The 23,572-nt window shown below is 39.8% G+C and overlaps 4 protein-coding genes across 6 annotated transcripts in view; 2 read left to right on the top strand and 2 right to left on the bottom strand.

Annotated features, from left to right (window-relative positions):
• LOC119483766 (diacylglycerol kinase zeta-like) overlaps positions 1-6,654 on the bottom strand; it is a 100,988-nt gene extending 94,334 nt beyond the window's left edge. The window contains exon 1 of one of the 2 annotated variants that reach the window (XM_037762213.1): positions 6,609-6,654. The gene's annotated coding sequence lies outside the window, so the exon portion shown is untranslated. The remainder of the gene's footprint in view (positions 1-6,608) is intronic. The other variant, XM_037762215.1, reaches the window with a different exon arrangement.
• Positions 3,000-5,417, top strand: cryaa (crystallin, alpha A). The gene is made up of 3 exons (XM_037762343.1): positions 3,000-3,353; positions 3,716-3,838; positions 4,626-5,417. The coding sequence occupies exons 1-3, from the start codon at positions 3,156-3,158 to the stop codon at positions 4,833-4,835; spliced, it is 531 nt and encodes a 176-aa protein (XP_037618271.1). The 5' UTR covers positions 3,000-3,155; the 3' UTR covers positions 4,836-5,417.
• On the bottom strand, positions 6,009-11,189 carry LOC119483807 (heat shock transcription factor 2 binding protein). The gene is made up of 9 exons (XM_037762299.1): positions 10,987-11,189; positions 10,163-10,275; positions 9,768-9,903; positions 9,331-9,434; positions 8,923-9,072; positions 8,694-8,838; positions 8,230-8,347; positions 6,982-7,085; positions 6,009-6,808 (listed from the first exon to the last, which is right to left on the bottom strand). The coding sequence occupies exons 2-9, from the start codon at positions 10,229-10,231 to the stop codon at positions 6,585-6,587; spliced, it is 1,050 nt and encodes a 349-aa protein (XP_037618227.1). The 5' UTR covers positions 10,232-10,275; positions 10,987-11,189; the 3' UTR covers positions 6,009-6,584.
• Positions 11,190-12,271: 1,082 nt separating this feature from the next.
• On the top strand, positions 12,272-22,509 carry LOC119483804 (ankyrin repeat domain-containing protein 10-like). 2 transcript variants are annotated; one of them, XM_037762296.1, is made up of 6 exons: positions 12,272-12,654; positions 14,496-14,648; positions 14,797-14,888; positions 19,898-20,103; positions 20,539-20,619; positions 20,724-22,509. In XM_037762296.1, the coding sequence occupies exons 1-6, from the start codon at positions 12,457-12,459 to the stop codon at positions 21,095-21,097; spliced, it is 1,104 nt and encodes a 367-aa protein (XP_037618224.1). In that variant the 5' UTR covers positions 12,272-12,456; the 3' UTR covers positions 21,098-22,509. The 2 variants fall into 2 exon arrangements, with proteins under 2 accessions (XP_037618224.1, XP_037618223.1); XM_037762295.1 differs by having other exon boundaries at positions 12,276-12,654; positions 20,721-22,509.
• Positions 22,510-23,572: the final 1,063 nt, after the last annotated feature.

Raw genomic sequence — 23,572 nt, 5'->3', positions numbered from 1 at the left:
GTTACTATAAGTTATGACTTCTGAGAGTTTCCACACTTTTAGTCCTGATTGCCTCAGCATGTAGTCCCTCATATATAGATAGACTTTACTCATGAGCACCAGCCCTAGGTGTAGGAATCATTTTTTACATTCCTCTCAACTGATCATTTAACTGGTTAATCTTGGAAATACACACTGATCTGTCTTTAAATCTGTGTTATGTAACACGCTGGGTGTCATATGAGCAAAACACTGGTGTGAGTTATTGAAGAATGTGTACACAAATGATCAACAACATATTACTTCATAAATGTGTCTCAGTAGAATGCTGGAAACTTTAAGCACCACTTAAAGTAAGTTAAGATATTGTAAAATACTCTGTGAATATAGCACTTGAGCAAGTCTCTTAGTTTAAGTCCATTAACATGTCTTATTGCTCAGGCACAGATGTGAACCAACACTACATCTTCTCTCCCAGCTGTTAAACCACATATCTCACAGGAAACGTATGCAGGAAATGGCAGGGTTCAGTTTTTTCTTTAAAGGTCCACAGGGAAATACACACAGCCCCGTATTCAGAAACTCTGCATTTGAAACAAGCTGTCAGGATTTCTGCACATTCGTGATGTCACGAATATACAATATTTACACCCTTGACACAATTTTAAACGTAAACGATCTAAATGTGTCCCAGTTTATTCCTGGTTGCAGTGTATGTGAATGTCATCAGCTGACAGGAAGTACACATGGACCCAAGCTGTTGCCTAACATCGCAATTCTGTTGCAATTCCGTCAAAATGCGCTAAAACGGAGCGTTTCAGACAGATGGTGAATACAGGTATATTCAGGCAGACAGTATGAGGAAAATAAAGGTTTTTTGAACATTACAGCATGTAAACATGTTCTATTAGAAACACTAAATACAAGTATGAACCTGAAAATGAGCATGATATGGGACCTTTAAGTTTTCATCCATTCTTCAACAGGCCAAATGCTCCTTTTCTACTTGAGATGAACATTCATAGAATATGTTATATGAATGTGTCAATATACAGGACAACTTTTTCAAGTGTTTTTCTTTATCTGGGTCAGGAAGGTGATATGATGTCAGTCCAGCAGGAGGCAGCAGAAGTACGCCTCTCAGAGTGATCTGACTTCGGAGAGGAACTCTCAAAGAGCAGGGATATCTCACTTTTAGGGCCGTCAATCGATTAAAATATTTAATTGCCATGTCATGCTATCATGTCATGAAGGAGGATAAATAACGCTCCAAACTTATGCTAAATTTTGAAAAAACTGGCATGGCCATTTTCAAAGGGGTCACTTGACCTCTGACCTCAAGATATGTGAATGTAAATGTCTGTCACTTTATGATAATCACATGCAGTTTGGGGCAAGTCATAGTCAAGTCAGCACACTGACACACTGACAGCTGTTGTTGCCTGTTGGGCTGCAGTTTGCCATGTTATGATTTGAGCATATTCTTTTATGTTAAATGCAGTACCTGTGAGGGTTTCTGGACAATATTTGTCATTGTTTTGTGTTGTTAATTGATTTCTAATAATAAATATATACATACATTTGCATAAAGCAGCATATTTGCCCACTCTAATGTTGATAAGAGTATTAAATACTTCTCCCGTTAAGGTACATTTAGAACTAATACACAATTTGCAATTAATTTGCAATCAAATATTTCAATCAACTGACAGCCCTATTAACAAATATACATCTCCCTATACTGGGAGATGCAAAAGTTTACGGAAGGTTTAAGATGACAATGGCTTTAACGTCAGATATTCCAATAACATGATGTCTGTTTTTAAAGATATCCTGCTTCTAGTTTCTCTTCCCACGTGTTTGTCCTTTTGAACTTTCTTGGCTCTTTATAAAGAGCAGAAATCTATCAATGATTGTGAGCGTGTCCACCCCGTCAGGTTGCCAGGTTGTCAGCCAAAACAGCTTTTCAGGGCTGTGGAAACACAGAGCCCACAGGCATTGTCTGTCTCATTGATAAAACCCAGAATGCTGACTCTGCTGAACCGCAGCCAGTCTAACGGCATCTAAGTCCGGTCCGCAGCGGCTAGTAACCCCAAACCCCAACAACCTCCCCAAACTGGCCCTAAATCAGCCCCCAAGCCTGGCTGCCCGGCCCAGTTGCTCTTGGCCCGTGGGTGCATGGAGCGGCTAAGCCTCTGTGCTGGCTGGCCAAAGCCCTGTGGGATTAGACTAATGCAGGTGGCGGGAAGCCACTGGTGGTGAAACAACAGGATGGGAAGTGACCCTTATCTTTACATTAGAGTTCACTCTTAACTACAAATTATGGCCTGTTGTCTTCAATTGGATTAGACTGTACAAGTGTTCATATTATCACATCTTTATCATTATTATTAGTATTATTTGAATGTATCTATTTAAAGATGGTTTAAGAGGTTGAGCTGTACTGGATCACCTCTACACAGATCCTTCACTTAATTAAAAAAAACTAATAACACACTGTAAAAAAAAACTCATTGAAAATGTTACGTTGTTAAGTATGTATGTATAATTGGGAAGATGCACTTAAAGGACCAGTGTTTTAACAATTAGTAATATGTTCTCATCTCTCTCTGTCGGTTGTTGTTGCTCCATTGACTCTGTTTCTAAATCTGCCCTCCATCCAACCACACAGGCGGGACAATACAGCAGCACTATGTCACCGACTGACTGTTTGATCCACTATCACTCAGGTAAACTCCTTTGTCTTTCGTTTGCTTCCTGACCTCATTGTGTCTGTCGTGCCCTCCTCCCTCCTCCCTCCTCTCCGTCCAGGGTTTGTTTTGGCAGCCCTGGGTGTCTGGTGTGTGTGGATGGCACTGGGTCGCACCAGGGTCTGGACCCAGTAGTGCCCCCCCATCCTCAACCCCTGATTCTGCTGACGGGGCCCAACCCACCATGAGATAATGCCATTCCAGAGGGATCACGGCTAAAGCCTCTCTTTCTAGCTCTCAGGTATAAAGAGGAGGCAGCCGTGGAGCAGAGCACAAAGCACTCTGGACACATTCTTCTCATCAACATCCCTGCTCTCTTTATCTTGCCTCGCCTCCTCTCCTTCCTTCACCTGCTGGACTCTGAGCTGAGCAGGTACATCTGCCAACCTGAGCCACGCCAAACCCGAGCTAGACCAACCAGTCACTATGGATATTTCCATCCAGCACCCTTGGTTCAGACGCGCCATGAGCTCCGTCTACCCTGCCCGACTCTTTGACCAGTTTTTTGGAGAGGGAATGTTCGACTACGACTTCTTCCCCTACACCACCTCTTCCATCAGCCCCTATTACAGACAGTCGCTGTTTCGCAACTTTTTGGATTCTTCCAACTCCGGCACCTCTGAGGTAAACAACACCAGACTCCTCCTCCTACGTATGTTAGGAGAAACACCTCTAGTACTTGAAGTTAACTCATGTGCTCATAGGAGACCAGATAGAAAGACGGAGAAGGACCGTGCTCATCTGCCTCCAAACAAGAACACTTTAGTGATGTTAAGATAGAAGCTCATCATCCTTTCAATTTCAATCAAATAGCTGTAAATGACTTTAACGTGTAGAGTAACACAGTAAACACATTTTGTTTTGGTTTGGTTTGTTCCAGTGACAGTCTTGAGTTGCTCTACATCTTAACTTCTACTGTGCTCAACACTTTTTTTTACAATTTTACGATCCAATGGACGCTGTCTCTGCTTGTGTGTCTCCCACAGGTGAGGTCCGACAGGGATAAGTACACAGTCTACCTGGACGTCAAGCACTTCTCTCCTGATGAGCTCAGTGTGAAGGTCACTGATGACTACGTGGAGATCCAGGGCAAGCACGGAGAAAGACAGGTAATGCTCGTATTCTCTCTCTCTTATACACACCATCACTTTTAATAGTAGTTAGTTAAGACTTGAATAAGTATGCAGACAGGGGTCTCTATTATTTTGGTTCATTTCCCTCCAAAGAGCAAGGATCCAAAAGTAGTACATTTTAGTACAAATGAACTAGTAGGACTTTGCCCTCTGCTGGAGGGTGAAACAATGTGTATGATCACATGGAAAGAAGTCTTCTAGTCTTTTCATGGAGTGGCTCAACGGGGATGTTCAGATCCATGACATTGACATTGGGCGAAGGCGTGGTACACCCTGGACAGGTTTCCAGACTATCACAGGGCTGACACATAGAGACAGACAACCATTCACGCTCACATTCACACCTACGGGACATTTAGAGTCAACAGTTAAACTGCATGTCGTTGGACTGTGGGAGGAAACCGGAGCACCCGGAGAAAACCCACACTAACACGGGGAGAGCATGCGGCAGTGCTAACCGCTGCAACGCCATGAATACATAACATCGTGAGACAAATCCATGACTTTCATACAGATTTTGTTCAGCTACAAAACATTTGAAATATGCTGCAGGCGCTGCTAAATAGTTTGGTGTGATGGTTTATTCTAGTTCCTGATAGTACCTCCAAATGTTTAAATGTTTTAACCCAGCTCATTGATGCTATTTTATTGTCAGTAAGTGCTATATTCGCACATAATATAAAGACAGTGAACAACTCCTTTAATGATGAAGTCTTTCCCTGGGCTGATCTGCCACTGTGGCGTTAACCTTGCTGTTTTTCAGGATGACCACGGTTACATCTCTCGCGAGTTTCACCGCCGCTACCGCCTCCCCTCCAGTGTTGACCAATCAGCAATCAGCTGCTCCCTGTCTACCGATGGTCTGCTGACTCTGACCGGGCCAAAGGTCAGCGGGGGGAGCGAATCCGGCCGCAGCGAGCGCAACATCCCCGTCACCCGCGACGACAAGCCCAATGCTGCCGCGTCCTCCTAGAGGCCAAGTGGCGGGGGTTGACCAGGGCTACACCCTGCATCGACTGGGATGGACGACCACAGAATCTCTATCCTCCACCCATTGGCTTCTTCTTCTCCCATACCCTTAGAGGATATCTGTGTCCTCCTTGCTTCACTTTCTCCTCTGTTGATTCTTCTTGGCACACTCTTACAGTGTTATTAGTATCATTGTTTTGAGCTTAACAAATCTCTCCCCATGAGGATGGTTAAGCTGGAGTTTTTAAGGAGCAAACTCATCTAAGGACGAGACATTCTCACGACCTGGCACTCAATTCTGCTGGTTGTTGTTGATCTGCGTCAGAGCGAGTCCTCTGACGATACAGATGGTTGGGGTTAAGCTTGGAGGTAAATGTCACACATGTCTTGTCCCAGATTTTCCATCAGTGAAGTTCTCTGAGGCCCTGGCTGCTTCCATTCTCGTGCTGACTCTTTGAACCCTCTCCTCTCGTCTTAAATATATCCTGTACTGTAGTCTAGGCCTTGTTCAATGGATACCTGCTCATTACTGAGAAGTCCATACTAAAGAAACATACAATAAATCTGTATAATTAACCAAAGGCAACTTCTGTGTGGATTTATTCTTTACTTCTTCATACCAGTTCAATCAATGTGGTGCTATTTGCTCGCTATGACATCAGTGTGGTTCTGTGTAACTACTAGATGAGTGTTTGTCAACCATTCTGAATATGCTAGGTACTGGAACATGATAGAGCAGCCACGGTGAGCTGTTAGATGAAGAGCTACAGGCGACAGCCAACTCCTAAACAGCAGAACTTTACTATGTTCTGCTGCTGGAAAAACTACTTGTGCCACGTGCAGCATGAAACAGATCAGAGCTGCAGGTATTATTGACTGACTTATTGACTTTGGCAATTGCTTATCGTGCCTATAGAAGCATTTCGCACATTAGGGCTGAACAATATGGTTAAATAATGTATTTGCAAATTTTTTAAGACCAGTATTGCGATTCAGTATGAAAAGCTTTTTTTGTAGAAGATAAGTTCCTTATCTTCTGTAATATTCACTATACACAAGCAATCAATCATTTTATAGTGCCAACACAACACTGGATACAGACTACATATAAACTGCTCTTGCATGTAGTCCAGGCCTATGTGATATGATGAAATGAGATGAACTGATGCATGAATTTTAAATATAAAATAAAAAAAGTAAGTCTTTATTTAGCTGCTGAACTGTGAAAACCTTCAATCACAGTAGAATATTGATAACTTTAAGCCTTGTAAACATGTTATATTATGATCGGAACAAAGAACAACAAAGCACTGCAGAAAAACATGAATATATGAAAGATATATGTGAATCTTACTGATCTCCAGTCAGTTACAGGAACAAATCACACACACTAAAGTGCAGAACAGAACAAGTCTCAACATCTGACTATGGTTGCGTGTCAAATGGCTGCATTACCATCACCGCTCACTTGCGGCGGGGGATTTAACAAGTTGTTTTCTTCATCTACTCTCACTGTCATGTTTCACGTGCAGCGTAGGACAGTGTGTGCACGTGAGGCTCACGGGGGCCAGGTGTTTCCGACCCTCTGGTTGGTTAGATTGCGTAGCATTAATAAAACAAATTAATTGCAGCTTTTGCGATTTGAAAATTGCGTTTTGTTACAACGTAACGTTGGTTAGAATTCAATTGTTCAGCCCTAAATACAAATTGTAATTGCATTTCTTTGCTTTGACTTATAAGCCATAAGGAGGAGCTACATATGTTGTGACTGTGGCACCTGTTGGAGGGCCAGCAGGTCCTCCAGGGTCTGCTGGGCAGCCAGTCTCAAGCTGGGCTGCCCACTGGAGGTGAGTCGGCTGACGCGAGCCTGGAGGTCTGGATCCAGCAGAGAAGAGCCCAGCAGGAGCAGCACCTCCTCTTCCAACAACACCGACTGCAGGAGGCGCAGAGAGTGGAGACACACCTCCCAGTCTCCATCTGTCAGACAAACAGAGATCAGAGGGAGGGTGGAGGCTGACACCTGATTTTTTACAAATGTGGGGTTTCCATTCACAATAACGTTAATTGTGGTGTATTGTGTGTCTTGCAGTTAGTATCACAGTTGAGTTGTTCTGAATGAGACTGCTGTGCTTCCAAAAAAGTCTCTTTACCGTCCAGCAGGGTCCAGATAAGAGGCAGGAGTCCAGGGTTCTCACTGATGCACTTCAGTCCTTTAACACTGATGCTGACATTATACAGAGCCATCAGCATCAACCTGCAGCGAAACAGAACCACAACACTGACACCTGCTGCCCACATCGAGACACTAACATGCCTGAGCTATGTCAAATGAACTCTGTGATCATTCCTCCTCTCCATAGTGGCCAGAGGTGTTCAGCACATGTACAAATTAATCTTTAACACTGAATCTTCAAACTGAGCCGATTACACTGAATCCACATTGTCACTGACCGAATCAGTAAGAGTGAAGCTCCTCACTAGTGATTGACAGCACTGCTAGTGTTATTTTCTGGTTTAAAAGTGTATTAAAAACAACAGAGGCAATCCTAATGTGATGAGTCTGCTGTAGTCTGAGCTATTAGACTTAGTACTCAACAGTGCTTGTATAGGCTAGTTTTCTGTGGAGGACAGAACCTGCCAAAATCAGAAATAAATGAATGAATAAATAACTCAATAAATACATAAATATGTCATTAAATGTAGCGAAAATATAAAAAATAAATGTAGCCATTAATTAATCGATAAAATGTGACATAAATTTATATTTGTTTCAATTTGCTTTTTTATTTATTTATCTTTGTATTAATTCCCTTATTTATTTACTATTATTACTATTCTGATTAATTTTCCCTTTTATTTTTTGATGTATTTATTTTTTATCCATTTTTAAATTTATTTTTGCATTTAGTTTTTATTTATGTTTTTTTTATTGATTTTTAAAAGTGTGTATTTATTTATGTATTTATTTATGCACGACATTCCCTTTGCATTTCACCCCTTATTTATTTCCCCCAACGTATTTATTTCAGTATTATTTCCTTTATACTTTTCTATACATATTTCTTTCTATATTTCTTTAGCCAGCATATAGTCGATCTATGCACTCTGACCCCGTGACACACGTTGATTGACAGCCCCCTCATTTGCATAATGAGGCAGAAATGCATAAAGAAATGCAGACCAGTTCCCTATGTAGATATGAAGGACTCATTCTAAGCTAACAAAAACACAGCAATTCTTAGTTTCGGATGATTATACACTAATGAAAACATAGTTATGAATATTATATGATCCCCTGAAATGTTACACACTGTTCCTTTTAGGCAAAGCAGGAATTATATGATGGAAAACATTATGTAGTTAGTTGGTGTTATGTATTCTACCACAGCTCCACGTACACTTTCAGTCTGGGGAAGACACCAGGCTTCATCAGCTCTAGAAGCTTCATCAGAGTGTCCAGTAGGACGTGAGCCGAGCTGGAGAGGAAATCCCGGCCACACGTTACCGCTGCGATGTCTGAATGATGGGATGTAGAGACAAGGCAGGCCAGTGACACATTTTCAGTTTATGTTGCATTCAGATGCTGCAGGAGGAATTTCACATCAATGTCTTACGTACAGTACATCCACCTTAGTTGCTGCTGTACCGCTTGAGGCTGGTACAGTGACTAATAACCTGCATACATATTAACTGAGGGCCGAAAATGAGATCCACACCTGATTCATAAGAGCTGCTGTGACTCAGTGTATCCAGACGAAGCTCAGTGGTATATAACCTACTGATCTTAAATGACCAATAGAAAGTGGTGCAAAATATCGATGAAATCTTAAAGTCTGTGTGAATACAGAAGCTGTGAACTCACTAGTAATGGTTCCAGCCAGAGCCAGCACAAACTGGTGCTCCTGGGAGTTGTGGTCCTCAGTTTGAGTTTTGGCCTCCTCATCCAGAGACCTGACGAAGCTCTCCAGAGTCTGAGCAGCTACAACCAGGAAGGACTGCAGCTTCCCCTACGCCATCAGCACACAATTACATTTTTAGCCTGGCTGTCATTGGGATGAATATAAAACAGACGGACCGTGGAGACGACTCACGTCAGCCAGCCAGCGAGTGACCGTGTCCTCACTGGCAGAGCAGCTCCACAGCAGACTGCCGGCTGCAGATCCCAGACCAGAGCAGAAGTCCGCCTGCTGCTGCAGCTCTGCTCCGCTCTGCCACAGCTGCTCACGTAACAGCAGCTTCTCCTACACACACAGACACACACAGCAAGGTGTCCTGATTAGGGCTGTCAAAGTTAACGCCACTGATTTCTTTAACGCATTAACGCAACTTGAGATTTTTAGGTTGTAGCGGGCTCAGAATCCATTGGTACCAACATATCATACTACATGTCACAACCCCTTTAAAGCTTGATCACTGATCTCATTGTTGTGTAAAGTAATATGAGTCCATTTTACAGGCCTCACACATGCATGTGAACCTCATACAGCAGACAGCCTCACCTCTCTCTCTTTCTGACATTCAGTCTGCACTGCATCCAATCGGGACTGAAGGTGCCTACACTCCTGTCGCATCTGCTCCTGTTCCTGTGCATGGTGCTCCTTCACTACACACACATACACACACATGAGCCAGGTTTCCACCGAAAGTTCCCAGGACTTTTATTCCCAGGAACTACTTTTTAATGAAAGTTCCTGCAGTCGAAACAGGGCTATACATATCAGTGGGTTGGTGGGTTTCCAGTTACCTGGATACCCACTTCTGTGTGACTGGGCTGCTCTGCCACACAGCCTCTCAGCTGACTGGTTTCATATCAGTTTATGTCTTTATCGTAAGTTATTCTTGTCTTACAATCACTAGATAACACACACATAAGCTGACATGGCAACCACCTTATTAAAGTATTTTCTCTTCAAGGTTAAGTTTAATGGAAGTGTACTTGTCTGAGCTGCTCGAGCTTTATGCAGCATTTCAATCAGGTCCCCGTTCAGAACTCTGGGCAGGAACTCCCTCAGCTGCATCACTTCTGTGGTTAACTTCTCTAAATCACTTTTCCTCACTCTGACAAATCCATCCTGAGAGAAAACAGAGATAAACCTCAATGCATGGATCTGAAAAGATGCTATTTTAAAAAAGGTATGACCCCTATCCACCCACCAAATAAATATTCTGCACACAACACAAGGTAAGGTGACTCATCACATCATATGTTTTGTGCTAGAGCAGAGCCAAAACAATACAAAATGTGTAATATGCTTTGGATTAGCCCTGCCTTGACAGCAGTCTGGTATGAATAGGTCAACCACAGATTGAGTGTGTGTTCAGTAGGCCTACCTGTTTCCTTGCCTTTATATTTGCTCCATGACTCAGTGCCAGTGATTTCCCGCTTAATGACGCTGACATCTTATGCTCGGTATTGTCTTCTTCTAAAGCTGATTCGACTTGTCCTGTGGGGTTGTTGTAGCAGGGCAGTTAAGCATATAACAATTGTGCATTTTTCGATAAAAGCAACAAATTTGGCAGAGATGTAGGGTTATATGTTATGGAAAGATATAGTTATCGAGGCGCTGCAACTTTGGTCCCTGAGGGCCGTTGATTTGCTTCTTTATTTATTTATCTTCATATTAATTCCCGTATTTATTTATTTTCTTTTTATTACATTTTACATTCATTGATTTATTTTTGCATTGATTTATAATTAAATTATTGATTTTTGCATTCATTTTTTAGTTATTTTATATCTATTTTTAAATGTGTGTATGTTTGTTATTTAATTATTTCTTTATGCATGCACGATTTTCCCTTTGCATTTCACCCCTTATGTATTTATGTTTATTCTTTTTAAATGTCTTTATGCATTTACACACCTTGGAAATCATCAAGACTCATAAAATCAGTTTTCTGCAGCAATTAGTAATATTTAGCACCTTATTGGCTGCCATGGCCCTCAGGGGTCAAAGTTGCAGCAATATCTATATCTTTATCTATATCTGAGTTTAGCTGCTCCACTATTAGCATTGTCAGTAGCATTAATTGTTTAGTACCTCAAAGCTAGCATCTTATCACAATGAGCTAAACGTGTTTAAGGCAGCATGAATGAGTTGTTCAGTGTAATATACATCATATTATCAAAGAATTACATAAATAATGTTCCTCACTTGTGAATGTAATGTGTAAGTTTCCCTCTAGACCTCTAGGCGGCTCACCGTGGATGTTTCTGGCCGGTTTTGACCCCAAACCGTCTGAAACAAACGCTCTGGGTCCCACTGACAGACCAGTGATGGGAATTCCGGCTCTTTTTAGTGAGCCAGATCTTTTGGCTCAGCTCACCAAGAAGAGCCGGCTCTTTCCGCTCCCAAACGGCTCTTCGTTTTACCACTTTTATAATTCCAAATTTAGCGCTGTTTTGACCTATGATTAGTATGTGTGCACATATATCACTGAATATATTCAATATAATTATACTAAACCTTATAATTTCCAGAATACCATAATTTTACATGCTGCTTCGTTTCAGACTCATCTTGTCTGCGCCGCTCTCTCTTTCTCTCCTCCTCTCCCTCCAGCTCTGTACCTGTAGACAGTCAGCATGCCGCGCACCCCCGCCCCTCCCTGCTTGATGGTATATCTTGTCTTGTTGGTGTCTGTCATCACCTGATTGGTCCCACGGACGTCATTAACACAACATTCCGTCACAGTCTGGGTACGTGTCCACAGGGGTGTTTTTTATCGCGAGGAGACACGACTCTTCCCAACATTGGACGCTTGGTGGGCTGTCACTAGGCAGTGACACGATAGATGATTGACCAATACTGGGCGGTGACGTTTTCCCGACTTTTATTTCAAATACTTCCGGCTGCACCTGATTGGATAAACGCTTTCCCTTGTGGGCTGTCCTCTCCCGGATTTCAAATCAGACCACAAATGAGGCTCGTTTGGAAACTTTCTGTTATTTCACGAAAATAGTTCACCGAAATGTGTTTCTGAAAACATTTGAGGCGAGAAATAAGCCATGCAGTTGCTAAATCTGTCTTTAATTTGGATCAACGTTTATTTTAAAAGATTCTCGGGAGTTTCGAGAGGCGGCGAGTCGCGTCTGACCTCTGTTGGTCTGGAGGAGCTGCAGCATTTATTTCTGCACAAACGTCCACTGTACATTCACTAGATATTCTCAGAGCTAAACTAACTCTTCTGCAGTGTGTAGTGTGCGCGCATGAATGCGAGGTGGAGCGAGAACGCGCGCGTTGAGTGAAGGCAGGCAGGCAGAGGAGCGGTCTGAACAGCGTAGCCACGCGCGAGTGCGCATATGCGAGCGCGCATCGGAAACCGACCCAGTAGATTTATAGGTATAAAAAGTTACAAACAGTCCCTTTAAAAACATTTTCTTTTTAAAAAAACGTCTCTCGGACGGGAGCCGGCTCTTATCGTTCACTTAAAAGAGCCGGCTCTTTGAACCGACTCGTTCGCGACCGAAACATCACTAAGCCAGACTCCAGTCCGGGTCTTGTGCTTCTCCAGCCGCGTAGAGAGGCTTATCTCCTCTTCCTTTGTGTTTGAACCTCTCTTAAATCTGCTCAGTGGGACAACCCGGGAGAAACGTCTCTGTCCTCCACTCTCACAGCTCACTAATGTCTGAGGGACTGGAACCAGACTCGTCCAGAGATGAGGTGTTAATCAGCCGGTTCCCCATCCACCGAGCCTGTCGGGATGGAGATGTCGGAGCTCTGGTGTCTCTGATCCAGCAGCTCTCCAGTCCGGCTCCTCTGACCGCGGAGGACTCCTGCTGCGGATGGAGCCCCTTACACTGGGCGGCTCACTACGGACAGGTAGGGATTAACCATACATTACTAGCTAATTAAGTGTACACGTTCATCCTGCATAACTTCATAGTAACGTTAACTAATACCATAAAGTAGTTAGTTAATTTAACTGCAGTCAACTTGCTTATTTTATGTAAATAATGTGTTATTAATGAAGTCTGCAACCCGCCGTTTTACTCGTCTATGGTTACTACGTTACTACCTGTGTCAGTTTGTAACAGTACAATAAAGTTTTTTTTTTGGGTGGAAAAAAATAAATAAATGACGTAACGGGCTTGCAGCGTTTTCATTGGTTCCAGTCCAACCAATGAGTATTCAGGCGCCAAAACAGCTCTAGAACGTGATGCGTCATGTCTGTAACCTTTAACTCTTTAAGACTCAGTTCATACTAACTAGAGCTACTATGGAAGAGTGCAGTCTTATTATTTATTTATTTATTTATGCATTTCTTTTTTTGTTCCTTTAATTATTTTCTACCCTCTTTTATTTTTGTTATTATATAGTTTTTTTTTTATAATTTAAGTTATCTTTCCTATCCAATTGTGCCTTGTATGTTAGAAGTATTGAGTTTAAATTACAATGCCTTAATGTTTGTCAATGAATTATCTTCAATTAAAAAAAAATATTAAAAAAAATCTACTGTAAAAAAAAATTCATGCTAACAAGACATTAGTGTCCTTATATTAAATCTTACACTTATGACTTCAACTTAACCATAACAGAGTCCAACATCTATTATAACACTTTCTACCCCAGTTTATCTCGGAAAATGGTCAGAGGTCCCATATGTGACATAAATTGATCTTTCTGTTTTAATTTTCTTCTTTATTTATTTTTGTTAATTCAATTTGATTCATTTTTGCATTTTTATATCTATTTATTTTTGCATTTCTTTATTGATTTTATTGATTTTTAAATGTGTGTATTTATTTATGTACTTGTGTATTTATTAATTTATTTATTTCTGCACTATATTCCCTTTACATTTCACTCCATATTTATTTCCCCAAACTTGTAAATTTCTGTATTCTTCTCTCTATACATTTCTTTACATATTTGTAGAGGTACAGATAGACATATATGTATATGTTATCAGGTTACAAGTTTCTTGTAAAAACACATAAGATAAACCTTTATTGATTCCTAGAGGAGAACTTCAGGTGTTGCAGCAGCATACATGAATACATACAATACAATACATGAATGAAAATGTAATTGATAAAAAATAAATACATAGATAAATAAAAGGGAAAATTAAACAGAAGAGTCAATAAATAAAGGAATTCATACAAAGATAAATAAATAAAGAAAACATTTTTGCATTTATTTTTATTTATTTATTTATTTTGCATTTATTATATATTTATTTTTAATTGTATGTATTTATTTATGTATTCATGCATTTATTTATTTATTTCTGCACAATTTTCCCTTATTTATTTCTGTATTCTTTTCTTTCTACATTTCTGCCTCACTATGCAAATGAAAGAATACGGGTATCAATAACAATAACAAACAATTAAGTTTGGGGAAATAAATAAATAAAAAATGAATGCAAAATAGATACATTTTAAAAATTGAAGAAAACAAATACATAAATCAATAAAAGGGAAAATTAAACAGAAGACTAAATAAATAAGGGAATTAATACAAAGATAAATACATAAAAAGCTAATTAAAACAGAAATATCAATTTATGTCACATTTTATTACTTATTTAATGGCTACATTTATTTTTTATATTATTTTTGCTACATTAAATAACATTTAATTTATTTATTGAGTCATTTATTCAATTAGTTTTATTACATAATTAACATGAGTCTTTTCTGTTTCCGTGCGCACAGCTGGAGTGTGTGGTGCGCCTGGTGCAGATGGGTTGTGAGGTGAACACAGTGACCAGCCGCTTCAACCAGACACCAACACACACGGCAGCGTTCGGAGGACATCCTCACTGCGTGGTGTGGCTCACTCAGGCCGGAGCAGACGTCAACAGGCAGGTCAGTCTTCCAACACCGTCCACCAGCAGACAGATAACAGATAGGACATAATACACATATTCAAATATGCAACGTTGTGTCTGTAATTGTCTTCATTATTACCTGCCTTTTATAAATGGATGAATGGAGTTTGACATTGTGTCTCCAGGATTTTGTAGGTGAGGCTCCCCTCCACAAGGCGGCTCGTTCAGGTAGCTTGGAGTGTATCCAGGTCCTGTTGATAGCAGGAGCAAAACCACAGTAAGTATTCTGCAGGCTGACTCCTGTGAAGCAACACATCAGCTCACATGCTGAGTGTGAAGCACAGCAGCAGCTACACATCTCACACCCCCACTGTCTTTACTTTCTGTTTAAAGATGCACTCACTGAGATATCCTTCTAGCATCGCTGCTGGTGTCACCCTTCAAATGTCACATAGCCATAAAACAGCACGAGGCTGTCTACATTGAACACATTCTAAAAGAAAATTTTGTAATTTGCTGATGTAAAGTGGATGTAAAGTAATGTTATATGTGTGTGTGTTGTATTTTTCTTCAACAGCTGCTCAGGTAAAAAAATGTTCCCATGTAATATGATAGAGATACTCAGTGAGAATGTTGGCAGTGTGCAAAAGCTGAAAAGCTCATGTGATTCTATTTACACTGACAAAAGACCAAATACGGAAATGTATTGCATTCATGTAAGACATTTATGATTGCGTAACTATTACAAATTATTTTGATCATTCATCTCATTCGTTAACGTATAAAAACCGAGATGTGAGAATGAGCAATTTTGTATAAAAAAGTAGTTAAGTGATTTCTCTAGTATTTAACCTCTTAAGCCCTATAGGGTGCTGGAAGGTGTGCTTCTCCTAGACAGACGTACCCAAAATAAATCAAGAATAGCTCCACAATTACCAGGTCTATATGCATGATCTTGGTCTCTATGGATAGGTAAGACCTCAGAGAATTCATCCCCAGTGTCAGTAACATTGTGACTGTTACTATGTCTGAGTAAACTGTGATGAACCAAAGGACAAATTTACATGTTTATCCTTGCCTAAAATGTTTTTTAGATCAGACAGTGGATAACACCATTATAGCAATGATGCCACAACAGAGACGCCACTGAATTCATTCAGCAACTCCTCGACTACAACTGTGCCAAAGCAGATATAAATAACACAAAGCACATAGATTCTACAAAGGTTTTAGTGAGGATAGGACCAGGAGGACTCTCCATTTGGCACACTTGGATACCCAAAGGTGCCAAATGGGTTTTCTACCTCTTGAAAGGGAATCTGGCTCTAAAATACTACTGATATCCACTACAGGAGGCTATGAGCACACAGTGGAGCCTTTGGCCATGACATTTACCCTGTGCATCATCACATTCTACCATTGTGCACAGTTTAAAATCAATAAAAAAACAACTAAAATTGTATAATTTTGATTCCAAATGGAGTAGTTTTATTATAATAATGAAACCTGATCAAGTAGATAATAACAAATAAGATCAATAGCAATGTAAATAAGATCAAAAAAAATAATCCACAGTCAAGTATGTACATTCAATATAAAAACGCTCAAAAATATTATGTAGTAAAAAATACAATTTCTCGTGTGTTGATTTTATAACTAAAATATTGAAATCGTTGCCAAACAAACATTGTTTGGACACTTGGAGTGTTGTTTAAGTCGCGTTAAGGCATCGTCTTTAAGAAACTATTCAGAAAGAAAGACCACCACGGCATTTTATGACGTTTTTAAAGGCAGTGTTTTAACACACAGCTCAGCCGAACCCGGTACCGGGTCCGTCAGGTAAAAAAGGGTTAAAATTGTTGAAAACAAGATATCTAAAGTGGTGGACCCACTGCCCGCATGAGGCTCGCGTACCGGCTGCGTGGCGTGTTGTTTTTTATTTCGGCGTCCATGTTAACAGGTTAGAGTGGACACACTGCCCGCATGAGACGCGCGTCTCATTTTATAGAATAGACGGCTCGCCTATTTTACACGCGAACCCCTCGCGTCTCGGCTGCGTGTCCCAGCAGCAACAGACAGTGAAGGTGATCTATTGACTGTATATGAACATCATACCAGCAAGATTACTACAGTTTCCATGTCTAGACATCTGTAGAATATGTCACAGACAGTGAAGGTGATCTAGTGACTGTATATTAACTTCATACCAGCAAGACTTTACTACAGTTTTGAGGTCTATCTGTAGAATATGTTAAGTTAAGTGAACTTGTTTTTAAATCAACACTTCCTGCTTTCATTTCAAAATAAAAGCCCTCAGGCATTTTTTTTTCTATAGACAGAATCCCTTCATTTGTTAACACAAGGCTTTTATTCTGAAATATGTGCCGGACAGTGATGTGGAACAAGCAGTGACTTGGAAAGCATCATAAATGAATACAGTACGGAGTTTTAATTGTGGATTATTACTATTGTTTACTAATTACCACACGTTTCCGAACCTTTCTCTGTCTAAAATAAATATAAATTATATTTATCATGTTAAGTTAAATGGCCATTAAAAGGCAAACTCTATGCAGAAAGAAAGGGCTGACAGCAGCAACAGAAACACAGCTGACAGGTAGCTGACACGCAGCCAACTCGCGTCTAGTGTGAACACCAGACTCCTGCATCACGCAGCCACCACGCGACGCAGACGCCACGCGAGCGTCATGCGGGCAATGTGCCCACGGCTTAACAGAGCAGGAAGGAGAATTTTTATAAGCTGATAACATGTCAGTGTTGTGATGTGGTTTTTCCCCAAGATGGCATATAACCAATGAATACAGTTTTAATAATGAGTTAATGTCTCCTCTTTCCAGCGCAGACTCTAAACGTTTCATCGGTACAATTTGTGTTGGCTTTAACTTCAAGAGAAATCCAATGAGTTGTGGTTGATTCGAATCAGTGTCAGTAAATACAATCATGAGCTTTTCAGCCTCAGGGGAGCAGTCAGTGACAGGGAGGAGGGTGTTTAGAAGCTTGTAGTACCTGCTGCTTTTAATTGATACTGTTTAATCTGTCCTAACATGTTGAACTGAATATTAAGATTTGCTTTTTAATATGTAAAGAAAAGGATATCTTCATTTTCAAACTGCAAAAACACCCTGCACGTTCTGATGTTTTACAGCTAATGAATTTGAACACGATTTTCTTGAGTAGTCCCAGAAAGAGGGAGCACAATCCAAATAGGCACTGCAGAATCTGCCACATGTGCATCAGCGAGCATCTTACAGTTGTTCGCTTCCTACAGTTTCTGCAGCTGGCAAACTGGAGAGGTATTTCCTGCAGTGATTGGTTTCAAGTTTGAGAAAGCTCTGATGATGATAGTCATGTCTTGACCTGCATGCTTACTGTGCTAACAAACTGTGAGGAGTTGCTGTAGAAGTCCCAGGAAAGCTCAGTCTCAGCTGGACGAGTATAGTCAGGGTCTGAAATGAACTTTTTTCACGGCCTCCACAGTGGCAGGCAAGGCTTTTTTTTGTCTGCCACTTTTGAAATCTCTGCGCTAAATGAAGGAATTACATTTTAGAACTGATGCCATTCAATTGTCTATATATTTTACATAAAAAAACATTACATGCATAGTAAATAACAGTGTTTGAATTACACTGTAGTTTCCAGAGGAGCCCTATTTAGGGAGGGAGGGTACTCTACACACTAATGTATTATACTTTAAAGGTCCCATATTATAAAAAAGTGAGATTTTCATGTCTTTGTATTATAAAGCAGGCTTAAGTCCTATATAAATACTGTGAAAGTATCGAAACACTCAATCCACAGGGAAATACACACAGTCCGTATTCAGAAACTCAGCATTTGAAACAAGCTGTCAGGATTTCTGCCCATTTGTGATGTCACGAATGTACAATATTTAGACCCTTGACACATATTTAAATGTAAACATTCTAAATGTGTCCCAGTTTATTCCTGGTTGCAGTGTATGCGAATGTCATCAGCTGACAGGAAGTACACATGGACCCAAGCTGTTGCCTAGCAACACAATTCTGTTGCAATTCAGTCAAAATGCGCTAAAATGGAGTGTTTCAGACAGAGTGTAAATACAGGCATATTCAGGCTGACAGTATGAGGAAAATAATGTGTTTTTTGAACATTACAGCATGTAAACATGTTCTAGTAAAAACACAAAATACAAGTATGAACCTGAAAATGAGCATGATATGGGACCTTTAATGGTTATTTGAATAAAAACACAATTCAAATGATTAGGAAATAAATGATTGTATTTTTATTTAAATATTTGCTTTGATTAAAAAAAAAGTAGGTTTAATTATATATTATAAGCTACAGAAAACTGTAGCTCCATTTTATGAGATTACATCAAGATAAAGGTCAAATTTACCTTCGCCCACAGAACAGAGCTTGAACGCACCACAATGTAACTCAATGGAGCCTCTGTTAAAGTTAGGAGCTCCGTTATTTAGCCAAGCAGTGGCTGTGCTGCCCACCGATTTCTAACAGGTAACGTTACTAACTCTCCTCCTGTTAACTTCAACACATACACTATTTGTTATTCACAGAGTTGCGTTATCAGGGACAAAAAAAATTTGCGTCCCCTCAGGTTTAGTGCCGGGTGCTAATTTCAGACCCTGATTATAGTCAGGCAAATGAGTGATTAAAATGTGGAAGCTTAAATATTCACACTAATAATAATTTGTTTAATTTAGTCTGGTATTGAGGAAGATGAATAATAAATGAATCTGAGACATTTCATTTGATATAAATGTAGTAGAGCTAGCATTAACTAACACTTCAGTTAACAGGACTCTGTTCTTTAACCTGCAGATCCATCTAAAATGTACTTTATTGTTCATGTTTTGTACTAAAGAGGATGTTAGCTTTAATCATTTTTTTATCTTTTGGCCATAGAAAAATAAAAATACTGGACTTCTAAAAATATTTTAAATTGTAATTGGCTCTTTAATGTATTCACAAATATGGCCACATTCTATAAGAAGTGAGATATCATTCATATCAGCCCACCAGTAAGATTGTATTCATTTAGCAGAATGAGTGTGTTGCAGGGGGACATTGTCAGGAGCAGAAGACATGTTGACATGTTGTCAGCTGATGCCTGTTGATGCCTCATGATGATCTCTCCCTGCAACATCTCATTTACAGGCTTGTATTAGGTCAGTGTAAACCTCAGCCAGTCAGTCTGTTAGAGATGAAACACTGTGATGTCCAACAGGAAAGCAGTTTGTCTCACCCGTCCCTCTTCTCGTCCAGATTAAGGAACGCCAGTGGGCAGACGGCTGCAGACCTGGCCCACGCTCACGGCTTCCTCGACTGCTTCTGCTTCATCTCCAAAACCAAGAAGCACCTGCTGCAGCTCAGTGGGAACGGCGCCCCGTGTGGGGGGGGCCTGCTCAGCAGGAAGAGGCTGCTGGCGGCCGTGGACGCCGGTCACATGAAGAAAGCCAGGGGAGCTGAGAGTAAGACATTTTTGGGGCTTTTTTTCTAAGCATTTTTATTGAGCCATAACACTGATGATATAAAGGCTCCCAGCTCTGTAACATACCCCAAAAAAATACATTACAATATCATTTATTAGTGCAAATATATGGAGAATGGAACATGCCAACATCAAAAATAAATTAATAAATAAATGAATGACTCAATAAATAAATAAATGTCATTAAAGGTAGCAAAATAATATAAAATAAAATAAATATAAATATAAAATAATAATAAATATATGCATACATTTGCATCAAGCAGCATATTTGTCCACTCCAATATATTCAAATACCAGTTCACTGGTATGGGTAAACCTACTGTAATTAGCTTTAACCGTCCGACTACAGTTCAAACCATAATTCCAGACATGGATGAACAGCCGTATGATGTCTTTCTGTCTCCTGTTCCAGATGTGTTGGTGCAGATGCAGAGCAGTGGAGGCGAGGAGCTGGAGAGCATGAACATGGAGTCTGCACAGGAGCTCAACTCAGGTGGGACTGGAGCTTTTTTTTTAGTGATTATAATGTTTTGGCTGATAAAACAAAAAAGATCACAAACGTAAAATGTTGCTTTGCTTTTAAAAAAAAAAAAGCAGGCAAAGCCATCACCAACAGCCCTCATCACACGCTGCCTTACGCTGCCCAGGATGACCCCGAGACACCCTTGCCGACCTCCCCTCCAGCCAATCAGCAGGCAGCAGCTCCCGCTCAGCACTCTTCTGCCGACATGTGTGGCTCCCTTCATCAGAGCGGCAGTCCCAGCAGCTGTGTGTCCCACCGGCCGGCCTGGCAGGGGCTGATGGGAGCAGACTGCAGGGACTTCCTGCACTACGGACACTACCACGGCTTCGGAGACACGGCGGAGGAGCTGAGCGACAGCAGCTGCCTCGACTACAGCAGCAGCATCCAGGCCGAGCACAGATACAAGCAGGCCGTGGCGAGCACCGTCCACCTCTACCACGACTCATAAAGACAGAGCCCTCACAGCCGGCCTCCTGCTCTCTGACACGCCTTCTCTTAACTAGAAGTAAAGAACACTTTTGGGAAGTTTCCGCCAAACCCAGAGTCACAGGTTTAACCTAGTTTGATGAAATATTCCTCGCTTCTTTCTCACGGTCTTCATCAGTGAGACGGAGCTGGCTGGAGAGAGATCACTTCTGATCACTTTCACATCTGACGCCAAAGATAATCTTCAGAGACACCCTCACATAGCTTCAAAAGTCCCTAAACTCTCATGAGTTTAATCTAATAAACATCTTATATTTCAATATAGTCAACATATTCATATTGTAGAACTAAACATGTGAAAAGATAGTTGTGGTTTAGGAGCATTAGAGCAGTGACTGCATCCAGTAGCTGTGTCCACAGTTCCACACCACACACCAACTGTGCACTCTATGTACTATTGTCATGGTTTTTACATGTTCTTTGTGCATTGCATTGTGGGACAACAGTTTACATCAAACTCAAAAAGTTTCTGGATAATATCTGTCATTGTTTTGTGTTGTTAATTGATTTCCAATAATAGATATATACATATATTTGCATAAAGCAAGCATATTTGTCCACTCCCATGTTGATAAGAGTATTAAATACTTGACAAATCTCCCTTTAAGGTTCATTTTGAACAGATAAAAATGTGCAATTAATCACGATTAACTGGACAATCATGCATTAATCACGTTTAAATAGTTTTAATGGATTGATTTAATACTAATATTTAGCTCAGTTGAACTGGGGTTGGCTAATATTGATATGAAACTGATATTGATCTCCTTTATATTGTTGGATTCCTATAAAATGATGGTGAGATGTGACTCTGGATGTGATGGTGTTTGCTGGTTGGACTGAATTCTTCACTCAGCAGCCTCCAGCGTGTCTCCACCTGAACTCCGTCACAAACATCCTCACTGTTCTTGCCGTTGTAACAGATCATTTTGCCTTTGTTTCCACGCATTATCTCCTCCTCTGTATTTCTGTATTTACAACACTGACTAGTCTTCTGACTCTGTTACTGCTGGCTGGTTTGCACTATTACGTGTCCTCTCTGGACGTGGACCGATCTGCCGTCCTTCAGCTGCAAGGAACACCTGCACTGACGCTCCTTGCTAGCCTTGACCTACCAAAGGGAATATATGTTAATGGTTTTTTGTTACTTTTATTTTGAAAATCATGTGTTATTTATGTTTTTAGAGCAGATGAATGTTTTCTATTCAGAGCTGTACTGTAATTTTATAAAGTAGTCTTTTGGGGAATTTTTGGGATTATTGTAACTGCCTCTTTTTGTAAACACTATGTCAGCTGTGTTGGAACGTGCACGGCTGCTTTTATACTCGTTCTGGTTTTTGCTATTAAAACATGTTTTGCAGTTTCATAAAAAAATTTAAGTGCTTTGTCTTTTATTGGTCCGTTATTTAATGGACCAGAAACTCAAGTTATTGGTAACACTTTATAATAATCATCATTTCTAAATTGAAAAAGTTATTTTACTGTTAATAAAACATGAAATTATAATTAATAATGTTTACTAATTATGCTCAAATTTGTTATTTTAACAGTTTATTGTTGCACACATGATAACATTTTATATAATATATTAGGAGTATTTGTTAATGATTACGAAATGATTTGGAAACATTTAATAGTTTGTAAAACATCTATAAACATTACACAGATATTTTTAACACCTAATTAATGGTTAATAATTGATTTGTAAACCATCTAAAAACATTATTTGGATGGCTATTATTAAGTTGCAACTGATGATTATAAAACCTTGTTAAATGATTAATAAATCCTTTGTAAAGCATCTATAAATAATATTTAGATCCAGTTCTCGGCAGATGAGATTTACATTATTAATTTAATTATTATCCTAGCAAAATATTATATACATAAAATGATATGGCTTAAAAGAATACCCTCCTTTTTTATTTTTAAAGATACTGATTTTAAAACATATTTGACCATGATTGATAACTTAAAGCTAATAAATTCTAAATTGACTAAATCTATTAAATTGTTTAGACATTTTAAATGTATCCCAATTGTTTAACAGAACCCGAATGCTTTTTTGTTTTTTGTTTTGTTTTGTTTTGTTTTTATTCATCTTTTTCTTTCCATACATTTTATTGGTTGTATAATTTATAATTTATTAACCTCAGTAAAGTGAAATCTATGTAACATCATCCAGAAAAGGGTTTTTACGCCCTCTTGTGGCCACGGTCGGTAACTATATCTACATTAATATCAAGTTAGAGGAGTTGCATACAAGCTATACTACTTCCGGTCATCAGTAAAAATAAAAACATTTAAAAGCTTTCCTCCCTCCAAAATGAATGTTCTGGCACTTTTGGTTAGTAGAAGAAGAAAATTTAACTTCACTACAGTGAAGTCAGACGAAATCGTAGCGTAATCATGTATTTTCTGAGTTTTATTTTGAAGG

The sequence above is a fragment of the Sebastes umbrosus genome, chromosome 24 (assembly GCF_015220745.1).
Source record: "Sebastes umbrosus isolate fSebUmb1 chromosome 24, fSebUmb1.pri, whole genome shotgun sequence".
Classification (NCBI taxonomy): Eukaryota; Metazoa; Chordata; class Actinopteri; order Perciformes; family Sebastidae; genus Sebastes; species Sebastes umbrosus.
The sequence above is the reverse complement of the archived record's forward strand: the minus strand, read 5'-3'. Positions and strand labels throughout refer to the sequence as shown.